Here is a 22,924-nt window from a genome sequence, read left to right as displayed (position 1 = left end):
AAAGGCAGAGCTTTCAGATACCAGACCCCTGTCCTGTGGGTTTAGAAAGCTGAGACCCTTCTCACCACCCTGCGTTAAACTTCCTTCTGGCTGATCCTGCTGCTATCTCTACTTCTCTGTTTGCACAAGCCACACTATCACATCCAGACATGCATTCTTGTCAATATTATCATTATCATTTTTGTCATGAGATTTTTTATCAAAACATTGTTTATGTATTAATACATTTTTTTAATCACTGTTTGATTGTAAATTTGACATTGCTGATTATGGTGAAAATGTATGGTGAAAAGATGGTGGAAGATCTGTTGTATTATTAGTTTAAATGTAGTTCAAATAAGCAAAGAAGAAAAGGTCAAATTAAGAGAGTCAAAAATGGTTATAGCCAAAGTTTATTCAGATGAGTCACAGTTCCTTCTTTTTAATAGGACAGCATACAGTATATTACTGTTGAACCAAGATAAGAGTATTTGCTCGTGGGTTCTGAAAACGCTCTCAGTACTTCTGTAGCTCCGCCCAGGGTTTGACCAAACACTGCAGACACTGATAACACTTGTAGAGCAACTCACTTGTTGAGTTACTCTATGTCTAAAAGAAGACGAAAAAGAAATCCATTAAACAAATAAAGACTTTTGGCTGCAGTAATGCACTGTTTGCTGTTTCACTAGTCCGACACCTCCCCTGGAAACAGTGTGAGATTAGCTGAATCGTCCAATGGGAGTGTGTCCACATGGTGCACTGGGAAACATCCTCCACTGACACACTGATGTTACTGATGTTTACCACAGCCAGGCCCCTATTTGACAACACATCATTAATTACCCGGGTTGACATGTAATGACTCTCTTTCCATCCACGTGGAATGCTGATTTACAAACTTCCTATTCAAATGTTTCTCTGTGTGTAAGTGCAGTTTGCACAGTCAAAAAACAGTAGATAAGGGATATTATATATATTATATTATATATAATTGGACTGTCCCGTTTGGTAAATGACACAAGGATTGCAACCTGAAAATAATTAAATGGCAAAGATATTAATTATAATATAAATAAAAAATATATAATTTTAACAGTATAATGACTAGGAAAATTATTGTTCATAATAATGATGTACTTTTTTTTTACATTAGCTGAGCCTTTATAATGTTATTATATAACCACAGCCTTCAACATGGAGTGTTATGTATGTGTTTTAGTTAGTAGTGTGGTGAAGTAAAGTCACATAAACACGTCATATATAACACAAATATGTTATAAATATATGAAAACGTGGTGGAACAGCAGTAAACGCATAATTATATTGATAACAACAAAGTCTTTTCACGTGACGTTTCTGGTACATGACTTCGTCATCACCGATTGCACCAGTGATCACAAGCTGCTGGGTAAGGCGCGCGCCTTAGTTGACGCGTGAACGTGCACGATCCACCTGAACCAATCAGGGACGAATCAGCTCACAACACAGCCGCCTCCTGCTCCCGCTGCTGTGCGCGTGTGTGTCAGTGTGAGTGGCTGTAGGTGTGTATGTGTGTGTTTGCTGCAGCTCTGTCAGGACACCTGGCCGACACACAGCACAGCTTCTCTCTTCTGAGAAGTAAAAAAAATGCTTTCTTACTAACAACGGTGTCGGAGCGGATTATTACGTTTCCCGACGAGTCCCTCCTCATCCCGCGGGTACAAGTGGAGCAGCAGTGGACGCTGCTGCCACCGCGACCGTTGCTGCTGCATCATCGTACTGTTGACTGCTGTTGGTGACCTGCAATAAAAACTCAGCGGGAGGAGAAAAAAGTCAGTGATAAGGTGAGGCAGGAGCCTTTATCGGTCTCTTTTTTCCCGCCCAGGTGACTTGTGTGTGTGTGTGTGGTCCCTGCACTGCAGCTCTTCTTTTAAATGACATCATGTTGATTTAGTGCAGTTTCAGGCCTTAATATGTTGTCTTACTGTACAATAGCGGTGTAAACACTGGGCGAAACATCAGCAAATGTTCAAACCAATTAAATTCAATTATTGTTCATTAAAAACAACACTTCATATCCAGTCAACTGGGCCATTTGTCACACTCAATAAACACGATTTAATGTTGGGAATGAAGATAATACTTACTTTACATGTTTATATTAGCTTCTGCAGTTTCTTTTTCAAATTGACGTTATGTAAGGCCTTTGTCCAGCGTCAGTAACGTGATAGGAGATATTTGTAGTTTAAACACAGCCTGTGTGAATGACACTGTTTATGGCAGTGTTGTAGTAAAATTCCTTTTCATTTGTTTAACTACTATGACTATGTGTTTTACTTCTTTTTAAATACTATACCTTTTCATTTGTTTAACTACTATGACTGTGTTTTATTTATTTTTAAATACACACTTGTTGAAAGTAAATAAAGTAACCAATATATTCCATTGATTTTTATTCACATTACACTAATAATATTACAATAATTAATTTTAATTTAAATAATTTTACTAATTGGCCATTTGGTCAAATCAAATTTTTATTTGTTATATTTCAGGGTTTTTTAAGGTTATGCTTCTTTTATATGTTTTGTGGGATTCTGTGCCAAAAATTTGAAATCAATAATATATATTTTATTTCACTCACCATTGTCCCCATAATCTTTTAGCTTTTTAGTTGACTTTCATCATAAGATTAAAAAAACAACTTTTTTTTCCCAGCATATTATGAAGCTTGTGGTTAGATAAAAGTGATTTTGTTTTTTTCCGCTTTGCTTTATACAGTACACACTACTTATAGTGACAAGGGGATTAAGAACCAGTGTTTAGCGTTGTGGTGGTGGTTGTCGTGGAATCCTAACAGAACTCAACTGTGGCAGCCCTTTAAGCTCAGCATGTGTGGCTTTACAACTCTGCTGCTGTCGGTTTTGTTCTGCACCTCAGACCCCGGCTTCCTTGGCTTTTGTACACTAGTATCCATGCTGAGATGAATTAGAGGGCAATCCATTCAAGTGTCGGGAACAATGCCCCCACGGAAAAAAAGAACTTTCTACCCAGGTCAGGTCAAGGGGGAGGGCGGTGTCACCCCAGTTGCTGTGGAGGCCGAGATCAACATGGAAAACTCAATTCTCTGACGTCATCCCGGGGACCAAGATATTGGGGAGGCTTGATTTATTTGTGTGGGAGGAAGAAGGGCCTGGATAGTGTTGGCAACATGGGTCAACGAGAGCTTTCTTTATTCACCGGAAATCTGTCAAATTGATTCAAATTGAAGCTGCTGTAAAGCGGTTGAAAGATTGCAAAACATAAAGGAAGTCTTGGGTGCAAGGCTTCTATGATTTAAACACTTGTTTCAATCATGCAAATACAAAAATGAATCACATAAAGGAAGTCTTGGGTGCAAGGCTGCCTCAGCGCCTACGGCTTCTATGATTTAAACACTTTTTTCAATCAATGCAAATACAAAAATGAATAAAATAGAAATATATGTAGCTGTGTAAACAAGTTTAAATCCTTAAATAATGCAGATTTTTTACTGATGTGAGTCGTCCACTGGCTCAAGAGTCAGGGCTCGTAACGTGATCTGTGCCTGTAAGTTGTGTTTCACAGGTATCAAAGTGTACTCCGATGACTCTCTGTTTCTCCGTGCCCTTGGGCAAACACTTTTCCCCCACTGCCATACAAACATGTTTGCATTCCCTCCATGTTTCCATGCTGTTGTCTCTATGGTGACCCTGTGCCCCTGCTTTATTTGTCATGTCTGTTATAGTCACCTGCGTCACACTAAGGAGCCAGTTCCTATTATCTGTCTTGTCATGTCACAAACGGTGGCTCTAGTTTTTGAGGTTCCATATGAGAAACGATAGATTCAGTCTGAAAACTGCACCAGCCTGTGTTATCAGGACGAAGAGACACATTTGCCTAAAGTTGATCCTGGCACCAGGCTGTGGCTGAAGAACTGAAAGTGGCAGCCGACCGCCGCAGGCCAGACACTGATCACCAGAACAAACAGGACAAGTTTCAAGGCTTTTTTTGTTTTTTATCTGTAGCCTCACACCAAAGTATCCTCTCACATCTCATCCTCCCCCCCCACCCTCATCATTACTCTGGGGTTTAATTTCACCTGGCTGCCTGTTTTTTTCTTTTGTATTTTTTATTAGAAGCCTCTGTTGTAGGTGACGTGTACTGTGCTCCAGGAAATTCCTCTTTGAAAAGTGTTGGACGCTGCTGTGTCATCCTGTGGTCACTATAAAGGAGAGGAGGAGAAGGGTGGTTTTCACAGTCTTCAAGTTAAGACCAAAGATTTATACCACATTTAATACTTCACTCGTGAATGAACACATTCCTGCATTTTAATTAGTATAAACCTTAAAACTAGTCAACCTTTTCACTGTTGGCAACAACCCTGTGAAAATACTGCCAAAAGAAGATAACCAGTTGTATTTCTTTTCTAGACCATTATATTTAAATATGTGGACTTGGATCTTTGTCCACATAACCATGAACAAAAATAGTTATTTTGGACACCTATTTTTTTTAGAATTCTCATCCTAGCTATACTTTTAATTATTTAGCTCACATGGTAAACATGCAAAGATTACTCTTTTTTAGAATTCTCATCCTAGCTATAATTATTTAGCTCACTAAACATGCAAAGATTACCAAAACTAAAGCACATTTTGAATTTTTTTAGCCCACATTTGGCCATTACTTTTCTAAAACAACAAATAATTTGATCAGTTATAGCTAATATGTAATTAATATACAGTATGATATATATTTACATTTTCTTTTGCATATTTAATCAATTATAAATGTAACGAAAAAAATAAAGGGACCTTTCCAGGGCACTTTTCTGCACGGTCAACTTTTTAGCAGTTAATCAGAGGTTTCTTGTTTGTTTGACTCATTCAGAATGATTTGATGTGATATGACCTGTGTTACATCTCAGAAAGATGTTTATGATGGTCTTAGCAGAGGCCTAGTTAAACTGTCATTAACCCTGCAGCGTTAATCTTTAGGTTCTGAAAACACACACTCATTAGCAGATTCATGCTAAGCTTGAGGGATACGTTTTGTCATGAGCTTCTACACATGGTCTTTAAAAATCCCTGGTTCACTGACTTCTGTGCTGCAAAATGAGGCTGAGCGAAGAAATGTCACAGGTCAATTTGTTAGTTGGCATTTATTTGTTTTTTTGTTTTTATATGTATTGTCATTATTTCTCTCCAGGTTTATCAACTCCAGTGGCATATGACCAGTTGCGCTGGGTTCAATTTCACCCTAAATTTGTAAATATACAGCTTTCATTTTTACTACCACTATTACATCCTTATTTGTGAACAGATCATTTTCAGTCTAACAATATTTGCACATCCATATTTAACCTCAGGTCCATTGGTACCTTTCTCCTTTACCAACCTGTTTAACAGGCTCGTGTGAAATCTGATTTTAATGTCAACAAACCGTCCATTGCAATTGAAGCAGCAATGTCAATGTGGTAGTGGCCGTGTCACAACCATGCCTTTTACTGTACCTGATTAGCTGTTAGACAATAGTTAGCAAAAATATTTAGCATCACGGTTTAGTATTAAGTTCAAGCTAACTGGATAAGCTAACTGTGTGAGAATCTAGCTTTTTTTATTTAGCTCATTTTCTTTGCCAAAGAAATGTAGAAAACCAGTTCATATTACTTCTCTGGTTCCCCTTTGGTGCACATGGACCCGTGACACATGCTTTGAGAGTTTGTTTTATTTTGACAATGCTTATGCTCACGTACTGTACCTTGGCCTTATTTATAAATCTTGATCGGACAACGATAGGCTAAAATAACACATGCGGTAAATCTGTGATTACATATGAAGAGTACTTATTTTAACCTGTTAGAAATGAAAAATGACACAGAAACTCACGGTTGTTTAGGTGTGGACACTCTTATTAAAGAATTTCTTGCAGTTCCGTTTCAAACATGTTTATTTGAAGCACTGCTATAGAAGTATGTTTTGGGTCAAGATTAAGGACAAAAAAAAATTCAGAAAATCCCATAACTTCCTGCCATCTTCACTTTTGTTTGAACAAGTTGGGATCAAGGTGATCAGAGGGATCACAAAGCAACCTGACAGCGACTTCCCACTGAGCCCTGCGTTAAACTTCTCTTTGCTAATGAGAATTCCCATGGTAATGATGAGGGAGTGGGAACAGCCAGATCCCTCGTAACGTTGCCTCTTTGCCCCTATGGCGTAACTGAAGGCCCTCCACTCTGCTTGGCTTCACTGACCCTCAGGAAATTGAATTTGAAGTTCCCAACAGAGGATTATTACGGTGGGCAGTGGCGTCTTGACCTACAGCTCTGACACTTTTTGTGACTGTAAAGAGGATTCTGTTTGTTTGTAGTATCGATGGAGACATTTCTTCTGAATTAGTATTCTGAATATTAATGTTGAGTTTTGCTCTATTCCGGCAACAATTCTTGTTTTTTGAAACATGGGACATCAAAGATACTTTATTGGATTGGTGCTTTCTAATGGCGTGTATAAAAATTGTATACATTCCCCAAACCTCACAAACCTCGCCCACAGACCAGCCACAAAAACCCTTTTCTTTCCCTGTGGTCACTTTGGCTTTTGTTACATTTGTGTTGGGGTGTCCCCTGTCATCGATGGACGCTGTTTGGGTGTGGTGAAGCCTCAGGGTGGGCAACAGATGGACCTCGGTTGTGAGGCTCCCCAATCTGTCTGCGTTCACTCACGGCAGCAGGTGAATGTAGGGAATCTGGAAACGCTGTCTCTGCTTTCCTTTTCCACTCCAGGGCGTGTCTGTCTAGTGTTACCGATAGGTGTGTTTCCCTCTCTGTAAATCATGTTAGGCAACGGATGTCGATAACAGCCCTGTTGGTGTTCGTAATTTCATCCATGTTGTGGTGTTATTTGGAAAATTCTACTACTATTACTATAATTCATCACTGTCAAGGAGCTGATTTGTCCAGTTAGACAAAACCTGCAACTTACGTTTTTAAGAAGACATTGTCAGAAGTTGATAGAGTCCAATGTTCATCTTGTCATTTCCTTGGGTGAGGGTGAATGTGATTGGACACCTTGTAAGAGGCCTCAACAGTGGCGCCTGTGTTTAAACCGTTGACTTATTTGCAGAATTGTTGACTGATTTTATTTATAGTTCCTTCATCATTTTGGTTCATTGACAAAAGGAAAGGAAAATATGAGGAATGTAGCAAAAACAAATTTGCCTTTGAGAGAACGTCCTTGAACACCATCTGCAGTGGTGGATACTTCTGTTTACATTTTTGGATACAATTTGAAAAAAAAGGTGTACGCTAGTCATGTAAAACCACAGGTTTTTCTATAGCTTCAAGTCTGCGCAGTGATAAGTCGTGGTCTTTGTCCACCATATACATATATGTTTCCATGGTTGACAGTTTAATCTTTTCCGTTTTCCTATGTTTCCTGCACAGTCACTGTTGTAGCATTGCAGACTTTGACGACTGTGTGTGTGTGTGTGTGTGTGTTCAGATGTTCTCACAGTCTAATGAATTAGAAATGACTGACTGTGGGGTTTAGATGTGAGGACAGCGCAGCTGAGTGTACAGGCTGATGTTAGCAACATGAGGCCATTGGTGACGTTGACCCTATCAATTAGTAATACACCCTGAATCTCAGGTGGAACCTGCTGTTGGTCCGGCTGTATATGAGATGGTGTCATTTAAATTCACAGTCTGGGATGGTTAGATACTTGATTATCTTTAACAGAACTAATGTATAGTTCAATACAAAAAAAAGACCTGACTCTACCTGGTGTCTATGGTTTCCGTTGTTCAATAACACCGTCCCTCCAACTGATCTGAGAGCAGCCGACCTTCACCTGTATCACCACCTATTCCTCTGATTTATCGCAAGTTTTTTTGTTTAGAGTATTTATTCATCTCATTGGCTAAACTAAGGGATGTATCAGATCACTGTCGCCATAGCAACTCTGACAGTGAGTGATGTGCTGTCATGAAATACAACGACAGTCCCTCCAACTGAGGGATGAGTGATGTGCTGTCATGAAATACAACAACAACTGAGGGCAACATGGAGAATAGGGTGAATAGGGAGTTTACCTCCTCCCTTCTCTTCTTGTCTTCATGGACTGGAAACTGCATCAGTGTTTTTACCACTTATTTAACATGTAATCAATACCACATTACATATTTAGAGCATTTGCAGTGGACAGTATTGATTTACAGCCGAGATTAAAGTGTTTCTCAGCGATTATGTTTCTTCATTGTCTTTTTAGATATTTTAAAGGAGTTATTTGAATGAAGTTTAGTGAATATAGACAACAAACATCGAACTTTTCTACATTTTGTTTCTGGATAATTCTGACAGATTTAGTACAGCCATTTATTTAAATTTCCAGTATTAGTTTAGAAGTCTTGTTTGCATTTACACACATTGCTTTTGTTTTAGAAGTCTTGTTTGCATTTACACACATTTTTTTTAAAAAGGATTGTTTTCAAATGTATCTCAATACACTGTTGCATAGTTGTCGTCTAACCTTTCTATATGTTGTGACAAAAACTCTAAAAATTACAAATAACCTTCTGTGTTTATGTGTAACATGAGTTCTATATGAAACGTCACCTCCGTCTCTGATCATTATCCACCCCAGAGCATGACTTCAAAGCCTTTCAGAAATAGGAAACAGTTATTGTGCGCCCCTGTGACTGCGCACCCCATCTCTTTGATCCGTGACACCCCTTAATTTACCCCTAATTTCAGATTGTCCATGACAGTACACATGACTGCCTCTGTATAATCCCGGTCTATGTGTGTTTTTTTCTTGCTCTTGCAGCTTTATGGCCAGCCCTGCCCTCTTCCCAAAGGGAGGTAACCTTCAAAGCGCAGAGTTCAGCACCATGGACGAGCAGCTGAGTGATGGAGACGGACTCAAAGGACAGGCTGTCTTTAGTGTAATCGGATGAAGGATCGTCTAACCTTCCTCCACTAGTAAAGGAATGGCACTGAAACATGTTTGTTATCCAGGCTGAATGGACGTGATTTAAAGGAGACAAGACAACTCTTTGTAAACAAGAGGATAAGCCATTAGGGTATCCAGATTTTTTTTGATCTACTCTCTCCCAGCCCAGAGCTCGTGTGGTGACAGCCCTCCACTGTGATGCTTGTTATGAATCGTCGATGTACCACTAATGATCCAGAGAGCTGCAGCAGTGAGGAGAGCAGCTGCACCACATCCTCCATCACCTCGGATCTGTCTTCTATGTCTGAACACACTCAGTCCTCACTACCTTCCCTCAGCGATGGCCCTGATACCTTCAAACATGGAGCCCAGCCTCCACCTCCGCCTCCTCCCCCACTGCCACCTCCACCTCCGGGGGTGCCCCCTCCTCCTCCGCCCCCAATGTCAACTCCCACCAACCCCAACGGAAGGAAAAAGCGCCGCGTTCGGAGCTTCTTCTGGAAGCCGATCCCTGAGGAGAAGGTACGTGGGAAACCCAACATCTGGACGCTGGCAGGACGACAGCAGCAGTACCAGATCGATGTCCGCTCTGTGGAGGAGCTGTTCGGGCAACAAGAGGAGGCGGCGTTGGGGGTCAGACAGGTGGCACCAGCCACTGGAACCTCTGCTGGTGTGACCCGGTCTCGATCGTTCAAAGAGAGCAGCAAGGAAGAGGTGAGTGAGTGTCATGACCTGTACTTGATGGTGAGGAAGTTCAGAGTGATTCTTCTTCTCCCTCCTTTATGTTTCTATGTATATTTAACAGCCAATCAAAAATAGATTTTTCACTTTTGGCCACAATATTCAAAATCATTACCATCCAATGCTTCAAAAATATGTAACGTCACAGTGTAATGGGATCGTGATATGTAAAAATGCTTTTCTTTTGTTGTTGTGTCTGAGGATTGTTACTTTTTAACAATAAAACATCGTCATCATCATCGTCATCAACCAAAACGAAACCCAAGTAGATTTTAACAATAAAACATCGTCATCATCAACCAAAACAAAACCCAAGTAGGATCATACATGTTTGAAATAAATCCAAAAATAACTGTTACTGCGCTTCAGAGTTTCCAGGAACACAAACTCCTTTTTTATTATAACAATATAATTTATCACACTACTACAAGAAAAGACCAAGAAGGAACCAAGAAAGTTTTATTAAACTTTTATTGAAATTATTTGTATATGTCTTGAACATTGAACAATAATCTACTGGAATCAAACCATTTTTTTTTCAATTATTTTTATGACCATGGCCTTTATTTACATCTCCTCCCTTTGTCCTGTAGACCCAATCATACATGTTTGAAATAAATCCAAAAGTAACTGTTACTGAGCTTCAGCCGAGTTTCCAAGATTCCAGGAACATTTCCCACTAAGATGTCATTACAGTTAGGCCTGAAAAGACAAACTGTGTAAAACCACAACCCCTAATGACACGTTCAACGTTTAATCCAATTCATGACACTTACCGTACACACTGTGTGCAAACACAGTGCCATTGTTTCTGCAAAAAATGTGCTGAACCTGACCCAGCACCGATGGGACTGAAGGTCCCAGATTCATAAGTGTTCAAAGCAGCAGCCTATAACTCTACACTGCCACTGCTATAATGCCGTGTCCCTGCAGGGATGCGCTAGGCTACAGTGTTCAGTTACAGCTTTTCTTTTTAAAAAAATGTTTGTGTCCATAAGTGACACAAAAGCCCGGTTGCATCATTTTGTACTTCTGGAAAGTAACACGAACTGTAAAGCAATATTTGTGTGAGGCTCCAGTGATGTAAAAGTCAGTAAATAACCCTGCTTCATCGCTCTATTATGAAACGACTGGAGCAGGTAAAACCTTTAAGTCTGAGCCCTGACTAAACACACCCTTGGGAGTTTCATATAAACCCCACTCAGTACTGCACACTCTAGCACTTCTCCAGTGTCATCTGTCAGGGCTGAGAGAGTCAATACATATCAATATGTATTTTCACTTTAACACAAAAAAATGTTTTAGAGGAGATAGTTGTGTAGAGGTAAGTGAATAGACTTGTCAATACTTCTGCTTCCACATGTCAGGAAGTAATAATTCTACAGTAGCATTTATATTAGCCTTTAAATGGTTGGTGATGCTGATGGAGGTGTGACACGAGCAACATCTTCCAGGAGAAGGTGTGAGTGTGTGAACTGTGATATTTCCTACTTCGAGGTGTTTTGAATTACTGTTATTTATGTCTCTTATCTATTTCTAGATCAGCATTCTGGACTCCAAGAGAGGAATGAACGTGGGCATTTTCCTCAAGCAGTTCAAGAAGTGAGTTCTTCCAAAAGTCTTAAAAGAGTTTTTAATTTTGGAGTGCATTCAGCCTAAACAAAACAAGTTATAAATTCTTATAAATACATATAAATGCCAATTTCTTAATTTTTTTTATTCAAAGTAATTCTAATTCACCAAGTCTAGAACATGTTCTTCTTGACTTGGTCTCCTCAAATGGAACATGTTCTTCTTGACTTGGTCTCCTAAATTGATTTAAAAAAATGTTTTTCCTTTTTTTTTTTACACTCATTAAGTCTTTGCTGTGCAGCCTGATATTTCATTGTGAAAATCAAAATGAGAAATGTTGTGTAACTGGTCTAGAATTTGTTCGAGGTATGAAAGTCCAGAGCCGGAAACAAAGACTAAGGATTACTGGTTCACAGCGTCTGGGTGAATGGAGGGTGGTGAAATAAGTACCAAGGCTCCGGTACAGGATGAGATTTCCTGAACCCATTAAATATAAACAATGGTCCATTGAATGAGGCTATAAGAAAATCTGAAATGCATGTATGTAGTAATTAAATGTCTGTTTGTTTTTTAATGGAAAGTACGTTTGTCTGATTTCTCTGCAACGGCCTGACAACTCCGTTAGATAAAAACAGAGAATTGGAATAAAACATCCTAAGAGAGAGAGAGAGAGAGAGAGAGAGGGATATAGAGAAAAACACTCTCTCTCTTTCTGTTTCCCAAGTGGTGTAACAAATGAGAGAAAATCTCTCCTACCTCCTCAGAGTGTCTACAGAAAGTATGTTAGGTGTGTGTTTCCATCTATTTGCATGGCTCCCCACTGTATTTTAATAACATTTGACTGTCAACTCTACTCTGTGCAGCAAGACAATGAGTGATGACCTCAGAGGACATGGGTAGATTTGGTTTACTATTTTCTTATTTCTTATCACTGGATTAACCACAGTCTTCAGTCATCAGTCAAATACAGTACAGTCCTGTAGCCTGACACTCACATATGTTATTATTACTTTAGCACCCATGCTTAAATGTTCACGTTTGAAGATATGTTTTTTTAACTTATACTGTATGTACTGTTTATGACAAAAAGGCTGAAACTTTATCGATTCCACGGAAATAATAAGCGCAAACAAGTAGTTTAAATATTATTATATTATTGATTATAACTATCAAGAAAATTGACTTTAATTTACTTTATAAGTCATTATGACAGTGTAATATCATAAAAGACTAATACGATTATTTGATCTAATCTGATACCTTTTTTAATTTAATTTAATGTAATTTAATGGGATTGAATTTAATGTAATTTAATTTAATTTGGTCCTAGTCGAGTGCAGTAGGATCCTATCTAATCTAATCTAAACTAACATTAAATATCTATTTATAATATGACATAGTATATTGGAAATGTACTTAATATAAATAATAAAATAAATAGCTTATGTACAAGCGTGGCGTTGACTGTTAGTATTTGTTGCTCATATATTATTATATAAATTATTAAGTGAAACATTTGTGGCAGTCTAGCCTCAGTATGTAAAGCCATCATTCTATAGAAGTAAACAATACTACCCACCCTCTCATGGGCAAACCTTACTGGCAGAATCTCTCTGCCAGTAAGGTTTGGCCACTGTTGACTCCATTGTAAAAAACAACAGCCATTATGTTTGCACAGAGACACATGGGAGTCTCACTGTAAAGCAGAACACCTGTTCAATTCATCCTGATGCTCCTGATGTGAAATGCGGCTGTCTCACTTCCAGGTCCAACCGCTCCATTGTTGAAGACATTCAACAAGGAGACGGGAAGATTTACGGAGCGGAGCTGCTCAAAGACCTGCTGAAGCTGCTTCCTGATGCAGAGGAGGTGTGTGTGTTTGAGGTTTTGTGTTTGTGCATGTGTGTGTGAAGCCTTTCACAAATGATGAATAAATAGATACAACAAATAGAAAAAAAAGTACAGTTTATGTGGAGCACCCACTGATCTCCCCCTGTCTTTGTTCTCGGCACAGATAAAGAAGCTGCAGATGTTTAAAGGTGATCCTGACAAGCTGACGCTCGTCGACTCCTTTATGTTCCTCCTGATCCAAGTGCCACGGTGAGTTGATCTTCATGGTGTTGTCCTGGGCCAACGGAAATACGGAATCACTTGTGTGAAAGCCATTGAATCACTGAGGGTTATTTTAGTTCAAATGAAATGTGTCACAGATTCAGGTATGTCTGAGGAAGACTGCACAGTCAGCACACAGGGAGTTCTGTACTGATCTCAGACGCACTAAAGTAGTGAGTGTCAAACTCAAATTCACAGTGGGTCAAAATTAAAAACAGCACAATCCAGAACTGTTGTTCATATTAATAAATGAGATTTGTTGATTAGTAACAATGAAATATAGTTCTTTGTAAACGTATGGCTAACATGAAAAGTTCACATCCTTTACTTCTGCTCGTGACAGGTTTGAGGTCCGGATCGAGGCGATGGTCCTGCGTGAAGAATTCTCGCCGTCCTGTGCTGTGATGAGCCACGATATTGACGTCATCCGTGTAGCTACCAAAGGTAGGAACGCACGGGTATCTGCCTCCATGAACACTCGGGCCAGGTGACCCAGATATCTGAGCTGACAGAGGTGCTGGATGAAATGTAGGAATGTGTCACCTGAGACACAGCGATGTGGGGACATGGTGGACGGACAGAGCGACGTCATCTCACTGCTGCTTTGTTCTTGTGGTACTTGTCATAACTGTGTATAATATTTTTATACTACTATCAACTTTACTACCCCTACCCTGGATGGCACTCTTGCAAAAACCACTTTGTTTTGTGCTACGTCGATGTTGAATTTGGAACTCGAAACACAAAACTCAGTATTCTCGGAAAATTCTAGCTTAGGGCTATGACTATGAGTAGTGAAAGGCAAGGAAACCTGGACCTGTCACTGACACAAAGGTTTGATCAGAATAATCTTAACAAAATACTGAATGCAATTTACACGTAATTTTGTTTATTTTACTTCTTTTGTTAGTTTACTTCTTTACTTTACAGTGATTTTTTTCACCCCCTGCCTGAAACTGTTGTTCAGTCCTGCATTAGAAACAAACTGTCATTATTACTGTCCAACAGTTTATCCTATTGAACCTTGTCCTTGTCCTTGTCCCACAGAGCTGATGAACTGTGAGGAGCTTCATGCCATTCTGCATCTGGTGCTGCAGGCTGGGAACATCATGAATGCTGTGAGTCGCTATGAAACAGACACTCAATAAAATAAGCATAAACTCTGCTGGGTGTTCGTGTTTTTCTCATTGTCACCAAATCCTTGACCAGAAATGTCAGTCAGTCTTCTGTTATTTTGCTTCTTCTTCAAAACTTTACACTGACATTTATGACTTAAATAATAAGAGCTATAAGTTACATTACTTATGGACTTCAAGTTGACCAAACTTCTACTTAACTTTTAATTAATTTCTTTAACTTCTGGGACTTGCACACATATTTGTGTGACACAATACCATGTGCTCTGTGTTTTTTTAAGAAAGTCTTACTTGCTGTAGGTACAATGTAGGCGTCTTTAATTTAATTGGACGTGTTTCCTCGTCCTTTTCTTTTCATTTTCCTATCGTTGCTCTGATCCCCAGGGTGGCTACGCAGGAAACGCCGTAGGCTTTAAGCTGTCGTCACTGCTCTCATTGGCTGATACTAAGGCCAACAAGCCGGGGATGAATCTACTGCACTTTGTTGCCATGGTGAGTAAAAGCTGCACATGTATACTGTGGTCTGGGCTGTCCTGTTTAATCAAATACAACAAAGCAAACGTGGAGATAAAGATAATTACCCTGGAGTTAAGTAAACACGTCAGTCAGATAAAGGAGGTTGATTATGGAGACGTCTCAATGTATGTGAGCATGACACGACAGTTTTTCCGGTTCGTTCCATTGTAATCACATGAAGGTGGAAAAGAAATAGATGTGCTGGAATAATGAAAATAAAGCATTGTTTTACTTTTCTACATTGTAGTGTTGGACAGGAGTAAATCTGAATTTCTCCTTCTGACTTTTCACACAGGAGGCCAAGAAGAAGGACGAGAAGTTACTCAAGTTTCCAGAGAAACTTCAGGATGTGCAGAGTGCAGCCAGGTCTGTCGTGATTACAATAGAAAACAAACAAAAATAATAACCAGTTTTTGGAAATTCATAATGTTCAGAGCTTCAGAAAAAAAGTTGATCTCTTAAAACAAGCAGTTTCTGGAAATTCATAATGTTCAGAGCTTATCATGTGAATACTATTAGAAATAAGCTATATATTATATCACAGTATATATTATTTGGGTCAATCACTCATATATTAAATCATATTAATCACTGGGTAGGATGTGGATCAATCGTGATTAATCACGCTTGTAATTTATCATTGTTAATCATGATTATCAATAGCCCTATATATTATATATTCAACCATTTCTACACACATTTTTCCCATCAATTCCTCTGCTGTTTTATCTAGAATCTCAGTGGAGAACATAGAAGTGGAGTTTTCTTCTTTGTATGTTCGTACCAAAACCTTGGAGGAAAAGGTTCGTGGAGACCAGGAGCTACAGCAGCAGCTGGAGCCATTCCTGCAGGTGACGCAGCAAAACACTGAAAGTCTAATGGAGAGACTTCTGACATAAGTCACACACACACCCACACACATGACGACACTGTTCATTAATGACTGGCTAATGTACTCGTGTATTTCTGTCCCAGAGCTCACTTCAGACTCTTCAGGACCTGAAACGACGCAGACTGGAGCTGCGCAAGGAGGGAAACGCCCTCATCGATTTCTTCTGTGAAGACAAGGACACGTTTAAACTGGATGAGTGCTTCCGCATCTTTCAGGACTTCTGCATTAAGTTCAAGAAAGCAGTAAAGGTCAGTTTGTTTAGTTGTGGTAGCAGCAGGATTAGTACAAGGAAGGGATTAAAGGAGGGAGGGGGAAAGACTGGTTACACAGAGACTCTTACTTCAGACAGTGTCGTTGAAAATGGTCCAGATTAGAAAGGTCTTCATGATGTTCTTCCAACCTAATGACTGGGAGCTTAGCTTACAGTGTCGTTGAAAATGGTCCAGATTAAAAATATCTTTATGATAAATGTACATTTCTTCCAACCTAATGACTGAGGAGCTTAGCTTAGGGTCCCACAGATTTATCATGTTATCTTTGTCCAAAGACAGTGACTAGGGCCCCACAGATTTATCATGTTATCTGTGTCCAAAGTCAGTGCCTAAAAGTTGTGTTGAACAACTTAATTAATTAAACATAGTCAAGTTTGATGTTTCCAATCTGGTTATGGAAGAATAGTCTCTTTATTACACATTCTGAAATCACATGAGTGAATCTAATGGTCAAAATATGTTTTAAATTTTGTCTCTCTTCTGGTTATTCGTCAGGACAACCTGGATCGTGAGGTGAAGGAAGCAGCCAGACTGCGTCGCCTCAGAGAGCTGGAGGAGAAGCGTTTAGCGTGGGTCGGTGTAGAACGCAGCCAAGGGTTTAGTCGCAGCAGCAGTGAGAGTGATGTGGAGATGCTCACCAAGGACGGCCTCCTGGATTTCTTCAAACAGAGGTCTCAGAGTCCAAACAGCCCGCTGGCCCGCTCTGCCAGTGCTCGTCGCCACCGCCACACCATGACATCTACGGCGGACCGTGAACTCCAGGGATACCTAGAGCTCTTCGGAGGTTGCGACAGCGACTCCAAGTTTAACAGCCTACCTCGGTCGGGTCGCACTGTTCAACGCAGGACGACCCCCTGGATCTTAACCCAGGATGCAAACCGCGAGCTCGGCCGTGAGCGACAGCTGACATCTCCGTGTGCACAAACTGAACCCATCAGCCCTCTGGCCGTGTTCTCCTCCTGTGGAATAAACGATAACATGGACCCATGTAACAATAACAACAACAAATACACATCTGTGTCTGAAGGCAGCGCTCTGCCTCACTCCTTTTTTGTCTTTAAAAAATCTGCTCACCTTTCCATCCCAACCGTTACAGGCCACATGAATGTAAATGTGGAGAAACACACTTTAGTTCCTGGCCCTCAGACTTTTGAGCTACCAAGTCCAAACAATAACAGTAAACATATGCACTTTGTCAACCAGGGAGACATGGCGGTGACCAGTCTGGAAACAGGAAGAGGATCATCCCCGACGTGTCTGGACATACCAACAGATCATGGACTTTCGCAGGGAAGAACAGATTCAGCACAAGGGTGGGAGTCTAAAATAGACTGTCACACAAAGACTGGTCCATCTCCTGACACGGAGAAAGAAGAAGAAGAAGAAGACAGCACTGTTTCATCTACAACCTGCGACACACCTCTTCCTCTAGACACCTCCGTATCCAATAGGAAACCAGTGTTTTACATCATAGACTGCACAGAGACCGACTGCTCCGTTACTTTGGATTATTCTGAGGCTGAACCCTCATCTCTAACCAAAGAGGGACTTCATCTCAGAGCTACAGATTACAGCAGAGATCAGGAGAGCCAACAGGAACCCAGCTCCCTGTCCTCTAACCTAGAGTCACCCAAAGACCAGTGTGTGACGAGCAACGAGCTTTCAGCACCCAAATCTGTGGATACGGCATCGAAGACGGCGTCTGGGACAACGGAGGAGTGGGACAAGGAGAGCTGTGACACTGCTGACGGAAAACAAAGTTCAGAAAAGGACACGCAGAAAAACGTCAAGAAGCCGATTATCGTAAAAAATAAAACAACCAAAGCAGTTCGTGCCGTGCGAACGTTGACCAGCAGTGAGAATCAGGGCATGAGGAAGGTCGTTCCTATCAGCAAACCTACGAGGACAGGCAGCAACAAATGTCCAGAGAGGACGCAGGGGAATGAGAGCGCAGACACACACCGTCCTCCTCGCGATCAGAGCACGCCAGCCAGAGGTAGGAGCGAGAAAACCTCCCGTCCTCTTCGACACTCCAGTTTGCCTCCTGATGAATCCAAAGCTCCGAGGGCAAGCAGCCTCAGCAGTGGCGTTCCGAGGTGGGCACGTGATTCCACACCAGGGAAGGCCTCCATCCACAAACCGAGCGCCAAACCCCTGAGGAACATCTCCAGACCTCCTCCTGAGGAGAAAATATGCCGCTCCACTATGAGGGCTTTGGCTCAGGCTCAGGCTCAGGCTGAAGCTCAGGCTGGAGGTCACTCTGAGAACAGCAGCTCGCAGACACTCAGTTCCAAAAACACCTCCGACCTTCCCAACTTTGCCCGCAACACAATTGCTTCCACAACCAGGACCAGAAAGGAGCTGGGACCCCCGTCCGTGCCCTCCACGCCGACTCGCAGCCCCACTGTTTTGGTTCGACAGCCTGTTATAAAGCAGAGATTAACACCCGTGGTTCCAAGCGGGGAGGAGTCACAAGGTACAAGTCTGCGAAGAGTGCAGAGCGTTAGGTCCTCCAGTAGAAGATCGTACCGGAGTGAGACCCCGCCCCCGGCAATCGATAACGCTCGTAAAACAAGTAGCTTTTCTGAAAAATCACTGACGATAAACAGCAGAAATACTAAACCCACCTGGAAATAGTCAAAAACTGTCCTCACCTCTGTCCTCAGTCTGACGTCTCTGCTGGACGATACAAAAAGGCAGACGCCAAGAAAATATATTTATCAACATACCCTTTACGTTTGTAGCTGTCTCTGGATCAGGTTTACCAAATCAAAAGAGCACGATGCAATGAAACTGGGAAATTTGAGTTTCATACAAAACAGAATCTGAAATGTTTATATCAGAGGAGGAAAAAAAAAACTTAAAACGACAAACGGCGAATTGGTGATTTCCAGACTCAAGCCTTTTTGCCTGCTTAGCAGTCTGCACGCTTTACGTGCTGGTTTGTGTGATGATGTTGAACGTTATTGTTCTGATACGATGCTGCTGATGAGCTCTGACAATTAGAAACTTTTGATTCAGGGTCACATGGTCTGTGGAACCGCACCTTGCTGCTCTTATGGTGTCTCTCAGTTGTGTTGCTTTCTGCTGCAGAGCTCTGCCTTATTTGCTGTTTTTGGTTCTTTTGCTTGATACCTCAAAAAAAAAAACTGTGGCCTTGAACCAGCAGGCAAGTAGAATACACTCTATTCTGCATGAAAACAATTGAAAAAAAATCAACAAAAATGTCTACAGTGACAGACCAGAAAAGTGGTACACAGCCTGAAAATGTAATGAAAACTGAGAGGATTGCCTACAACACACTCTGAATGAGTTTGGGAAAAGACAAACTTAGTGTTGGGTCACACACTGTTTTACTAACACTTTCAAAGTATGTAGAATATATGGAGGTGCTAACAGTTCTAAGTTCCGGATCTCAGAAGCAAATTCCAGATTAATTTTGTCACCAATACCGCAGTAGTTTTAGGTCAATGCGACTACGTTCGCTACAGTACGTAGCATTCCTAATAAATGACCAACTAAGAACTCTAAGGTCATGCACATTCAGCAGTGGTTTCCTAGAGTCCATCCCTTAGTTCCGAAGCCATCACTGAGGTATTAAATCACAATATGTTAATCATGGGGTTCCCATTCCAGTCAAGTGTGTCCTTTCTACAAACTAGAGGGGGCACTGCAGGAAGGTTTGGTGAGCACTGCCTCGATCTGTTACTCGTGAACCTGCTAATGAGGATGTCACATGAATGAGCTTCTCAGCCCAACTCTCCCTTCGTCTTCGTCTTATTCACAGTGTGTTGTAGGCAACAATTTCTGAATTTGTTTAACAAATGGAATTAATTTTGTCAGTGAAAACACATTCAAATCTTTCTTTTTTCTTTGGTCTGTGAAGGTACAGGTAAAAAAAAAGATTTACTTTAATAGTATTTTCAGGAGGTGGCGCAGTGTGAAATGGGGGTTGTATTACAACACGATGACAGCGTGCCCACAGTTTGTAGCCGCAGTTGTTCTCTCGTACCTTGCATATACTGTATATGTGTGAGTAGTTTGTAAATCTTTTAGAACTCCTCCATGATATTGTGGAGTAGACGTGCACGTAGGAAATGATTCCTATATACTGTAGGCTAGTTCAAAACCAATGCTAATGCTTTGGGAGGAGTGCAGCATTAAATGCATCGAAGCGAAAAACACTGGAAATGTCATCAGTCTTGTGAGCTAATATTTCTTACTGTGAATGTAATTAAATCATCTTTCCTGATGCAGTTCAACAGCAACATCAGCTCAAACTGGTCACAGTTTAGCTGGACATTATTTTGTGTCTCTGACCTACAGCTGGTTGACCAGTACTGGCTGATATGAAAGTGTGTTAACAACCAAAGTCACTTCTAACCATGCGAGAAAAAGTCTTAAAGGAGGAATTTAGCATTGTTGAAGATCACACAGGGCTGTTGGAGCAAAACCTTTCCAACATAGACTGAGATATTATTTGTTTTTAGGTTCAGCCTGGTTGGTGACTAGAAACAGTAGATTTGTTTCCCTCTAAAATGGTCAAATTATCATCACATATCTAATGCAACATGAAATGTAAGAAAGTCCTTTTGGACAGAACAAAGAAGGTGGAAGAAAAAAATAAAACAATCACTAGGATTTCCAATTTCAAACTCCTAGCAGAGGATGGTTTCGATCCATCGACCTCTGGGTTATGGGCCCAGCACGCTTCCGCTGCGCCACTCTGCTACAGAGTGGGTTTATCCTTTTAGTGTATCATAGAGAAAAACTGAATCATGTCATTTACAATATATGTTTCTGTTTACTGAACAGAAAGATTCTTCAAGCTACTTCAAAAAATAGACATTTGTAAAGTGATAAAGTCCAAATGGGAGCAGATTATTTAGCCTCGTCGTTCAGGTTCAGTCACATGATTGGATGAAGTAATACTCCGTTAACGTCAGCAGAATGTTGTTTCCAGATCACTGAGATCACTGTCTGTGATGGTGATACTGTATGTCAGAGGCACAAACTTCTTTGGTCCTGTTGATCTTTTCACACCACTTGCCTTTTTACCCACGTCGTGCCACTGCCTCACGGGCAACAACATTCACTCACTGCAACACATTGCCTTAATTCTTAACGTAGCCGATCCATCAGCAGTAGAAAAGCCGTGGTTGTAGAGGGAGGTTGAAAACGTCATCCTCAGATCACGTTACACCGAGCTGAAACCTTAACTCCACTGATCGTTTGGTCATTTACTATGTAAATATATATGTGAAGAACATAGTATTTTTCTGACTATTCATATGTTTACATAGCATTCGTTGAAAATGAAGGGTGAAAGAGTGGAGTGTGTAAGAGCACAGATATTTAAATTGAGAGCTGAAGATCATATCTGGACGTATGACTGAAAGCCTTGTCCTGTTGTCTTCTCATCTGCATGTGTGGGTAGTGTGTGTGTGTGTGTGTGTGTGTGTGTTCCTCTTCCCTCTTCCCTGTTCTCTGTAAATGATGGGAATAAAGACAGAAAAGGCCTTTTGTGATTTTTTTTACGTGGACAATTATTTTTCAACAACTGGACCAAGAGACACACACACAGACACACACACACACATCTTTGTCAGTGTCTTCAAAATGTGATCTATTTCACTGACATAAAGTCATTCTGAATTTTTTCCTAACATGTAAAGAAAAATATAGTTTTTTAAAGATATTTTCATCCACAAAATCCAAAATGAAAACATTTGTAAACTATACTATATGCCTCATTCTACATGCTATATACTACAAAATACTAAAAATTAAAAACGTTTTCTGGAAAGATATCTTTCATCATTAAAAGGAGCAAAAAATTATAATGTTGAATTCTGTTTTCAGAGGTGTATCTGTGAAATACCTCAAGTCTTTGCACAATGCAAAAACATCTTGGAATATAGATGGAAAAAAATTAATTTGCTATTAAAAAAAGTTATTATAAATTTGCTAGAAAAAAATTAATTTGCTATTAAAAAAATTTTATTATAAATTTGCTATTAAGACGTTTTATAACATTTAATCATAGTTTTTTTTGTTTTTGTTTTAGGGATTTTAGGATTGTTATTGTTTCTGGCTCTTGTCCTTGTCTTTCTTCGTCCTTATTCTCTGTGTCTCCTCCTGAGCTTTTACAATGGCTGACCTTTGCATTACATCACACAGGCAGCAACGGGGGAAGCATTCGCACAATCTCTCTCTTTGTAACAGAGTGGTTACCACAGTAACTCCACCAACAACAATCACCTTCACTACTTTGCAAACAAAAAGGTCACCTAACCCTCACATGTTGACAAAGAGAGCAGTAGAAATGTGATTAAAAACAATAAATAATAATTTAAAAAACAGTCCCATGTTTTAATCTTGTGTCTCCCTGACCTGATGTTTCCAGGTGTCTTGTTATGGCATGTTGTTGTTTTTATTTCTGACTGCAGCAGAGAAAGAAATAAAACCACGAGTTGCTGTGTAAGAAGACGACTGGTTCATGGTTCTTGTCTATAAATCGTCACCCTGCTGTACTTGAACAGAGAAGGTAACACTTTACTAGTCAGTCACAGATGATTTAATTCCATCCAAGTAAATCAGAAGTATTTTCCCCTTTTACTTTACACATGAAGACATATTTTTATACTGTACTTTCAAAAGAATTTATGGATTTTATTTTGATGTCGGTAGAGACAGCTGTATGTGACAACCTTTCTATTATTTGTTTTTAGGTACAGCCTGGTTGGTGACTA

The 22,924-nt window shown here is 40.3% G+C and overlaps 1 protein-coding gene across 2 annotated transcripts; it reads left to right on the top strand.

Moving 5' to 3' along the window:
• The first annotated feature begins 1,095 nt into the window (after positions 1–1,095).
• fhdc1 (FH2 domain containing 1) lies at positions 1,096–18,966 on the top strand. 2 transcript variants are annotated; one of them, XM_008316797.3, is made up of 12 exons: positions 1,096–1,802; positions 8,806–9,645; positions 11,213–11,274; positions 13,011–13,113; positions 13,259–13,344; positions 13,700–13,800; positions 14,404–14,474; positions 14,877–14,984; positions 15,304–15,374; positions 15,742–15,859; positions 15,984–16,148; positions 16,668–18,966. In XM_008316797.3, exons 2-12 carry the CDS (start codon positions 9,130–9,132, stop codon positions 18,807–18,809), a joined length of 3,543 nt encoding a protein of 1,180 aa, XP_008315019.1. In that variant the 5' UTR covers positions 1,096–1,802; positions 8,806–9,129; the 3' UTR covers positions 18,810–18,966. The 2 variants fall into 2 exon arrangements, with proteins under 2 accessions (XP_008315019.1, XP_024914349.1); XM_025058581.1 differs by lacking the exon at positions 1,096–1,802 and adding an exon at positions 4,681–5,246.
• Positions 18,967–22,924: the final 3,958 nt, after the last annotated feature.

Source organism: Cynoglossus semilaevis, chromosome 9, assembly GCF_000523025.1.
Source record: "Cynoglossus semilaevis isolate Cse_v1.0 chromosome 9, Cse_v1.0, whole genome shotgun sequence".
In the NCBI taxonomy this organism is placed as follows: Eukaryota; Metazoa; Chordata; class Actinopteri; order Pleuronectiformes; family Cynoglossidae; genus Cynoglossus; species Cynoglossus semilaevis.
Note: the sequence above shows the minus strand (reverse complement) of the source record. Positions and strands in the feature narration are given on the sequence as shown.

Excerpts from the sequence above, each read along its gene's own strand:
- fhdc1 (XM_008316797.3), top strand. The coding sequence starts at position 9,130 with ATGCTTGTTATGAATCGTCGATGTACCACTAATGATCCAGAGAGCTGC. Across the intron at positions 9,646-11,212 it reads AAGAGAGCAGCAAGGAAGAG|ATCAGCATTCTGGACTCCAA; the intron begins GTGAGTGAGTGT and ends ATCTATTTCTAG. Across the intron at positions 11,275-13,010 it reads TTCCTCAAGCAGTTCAAGAA|GTCCAACCGCTCCATTGTTG; the intron begins GTGAGTTCTTCC and ends TCTCACTTCCAG.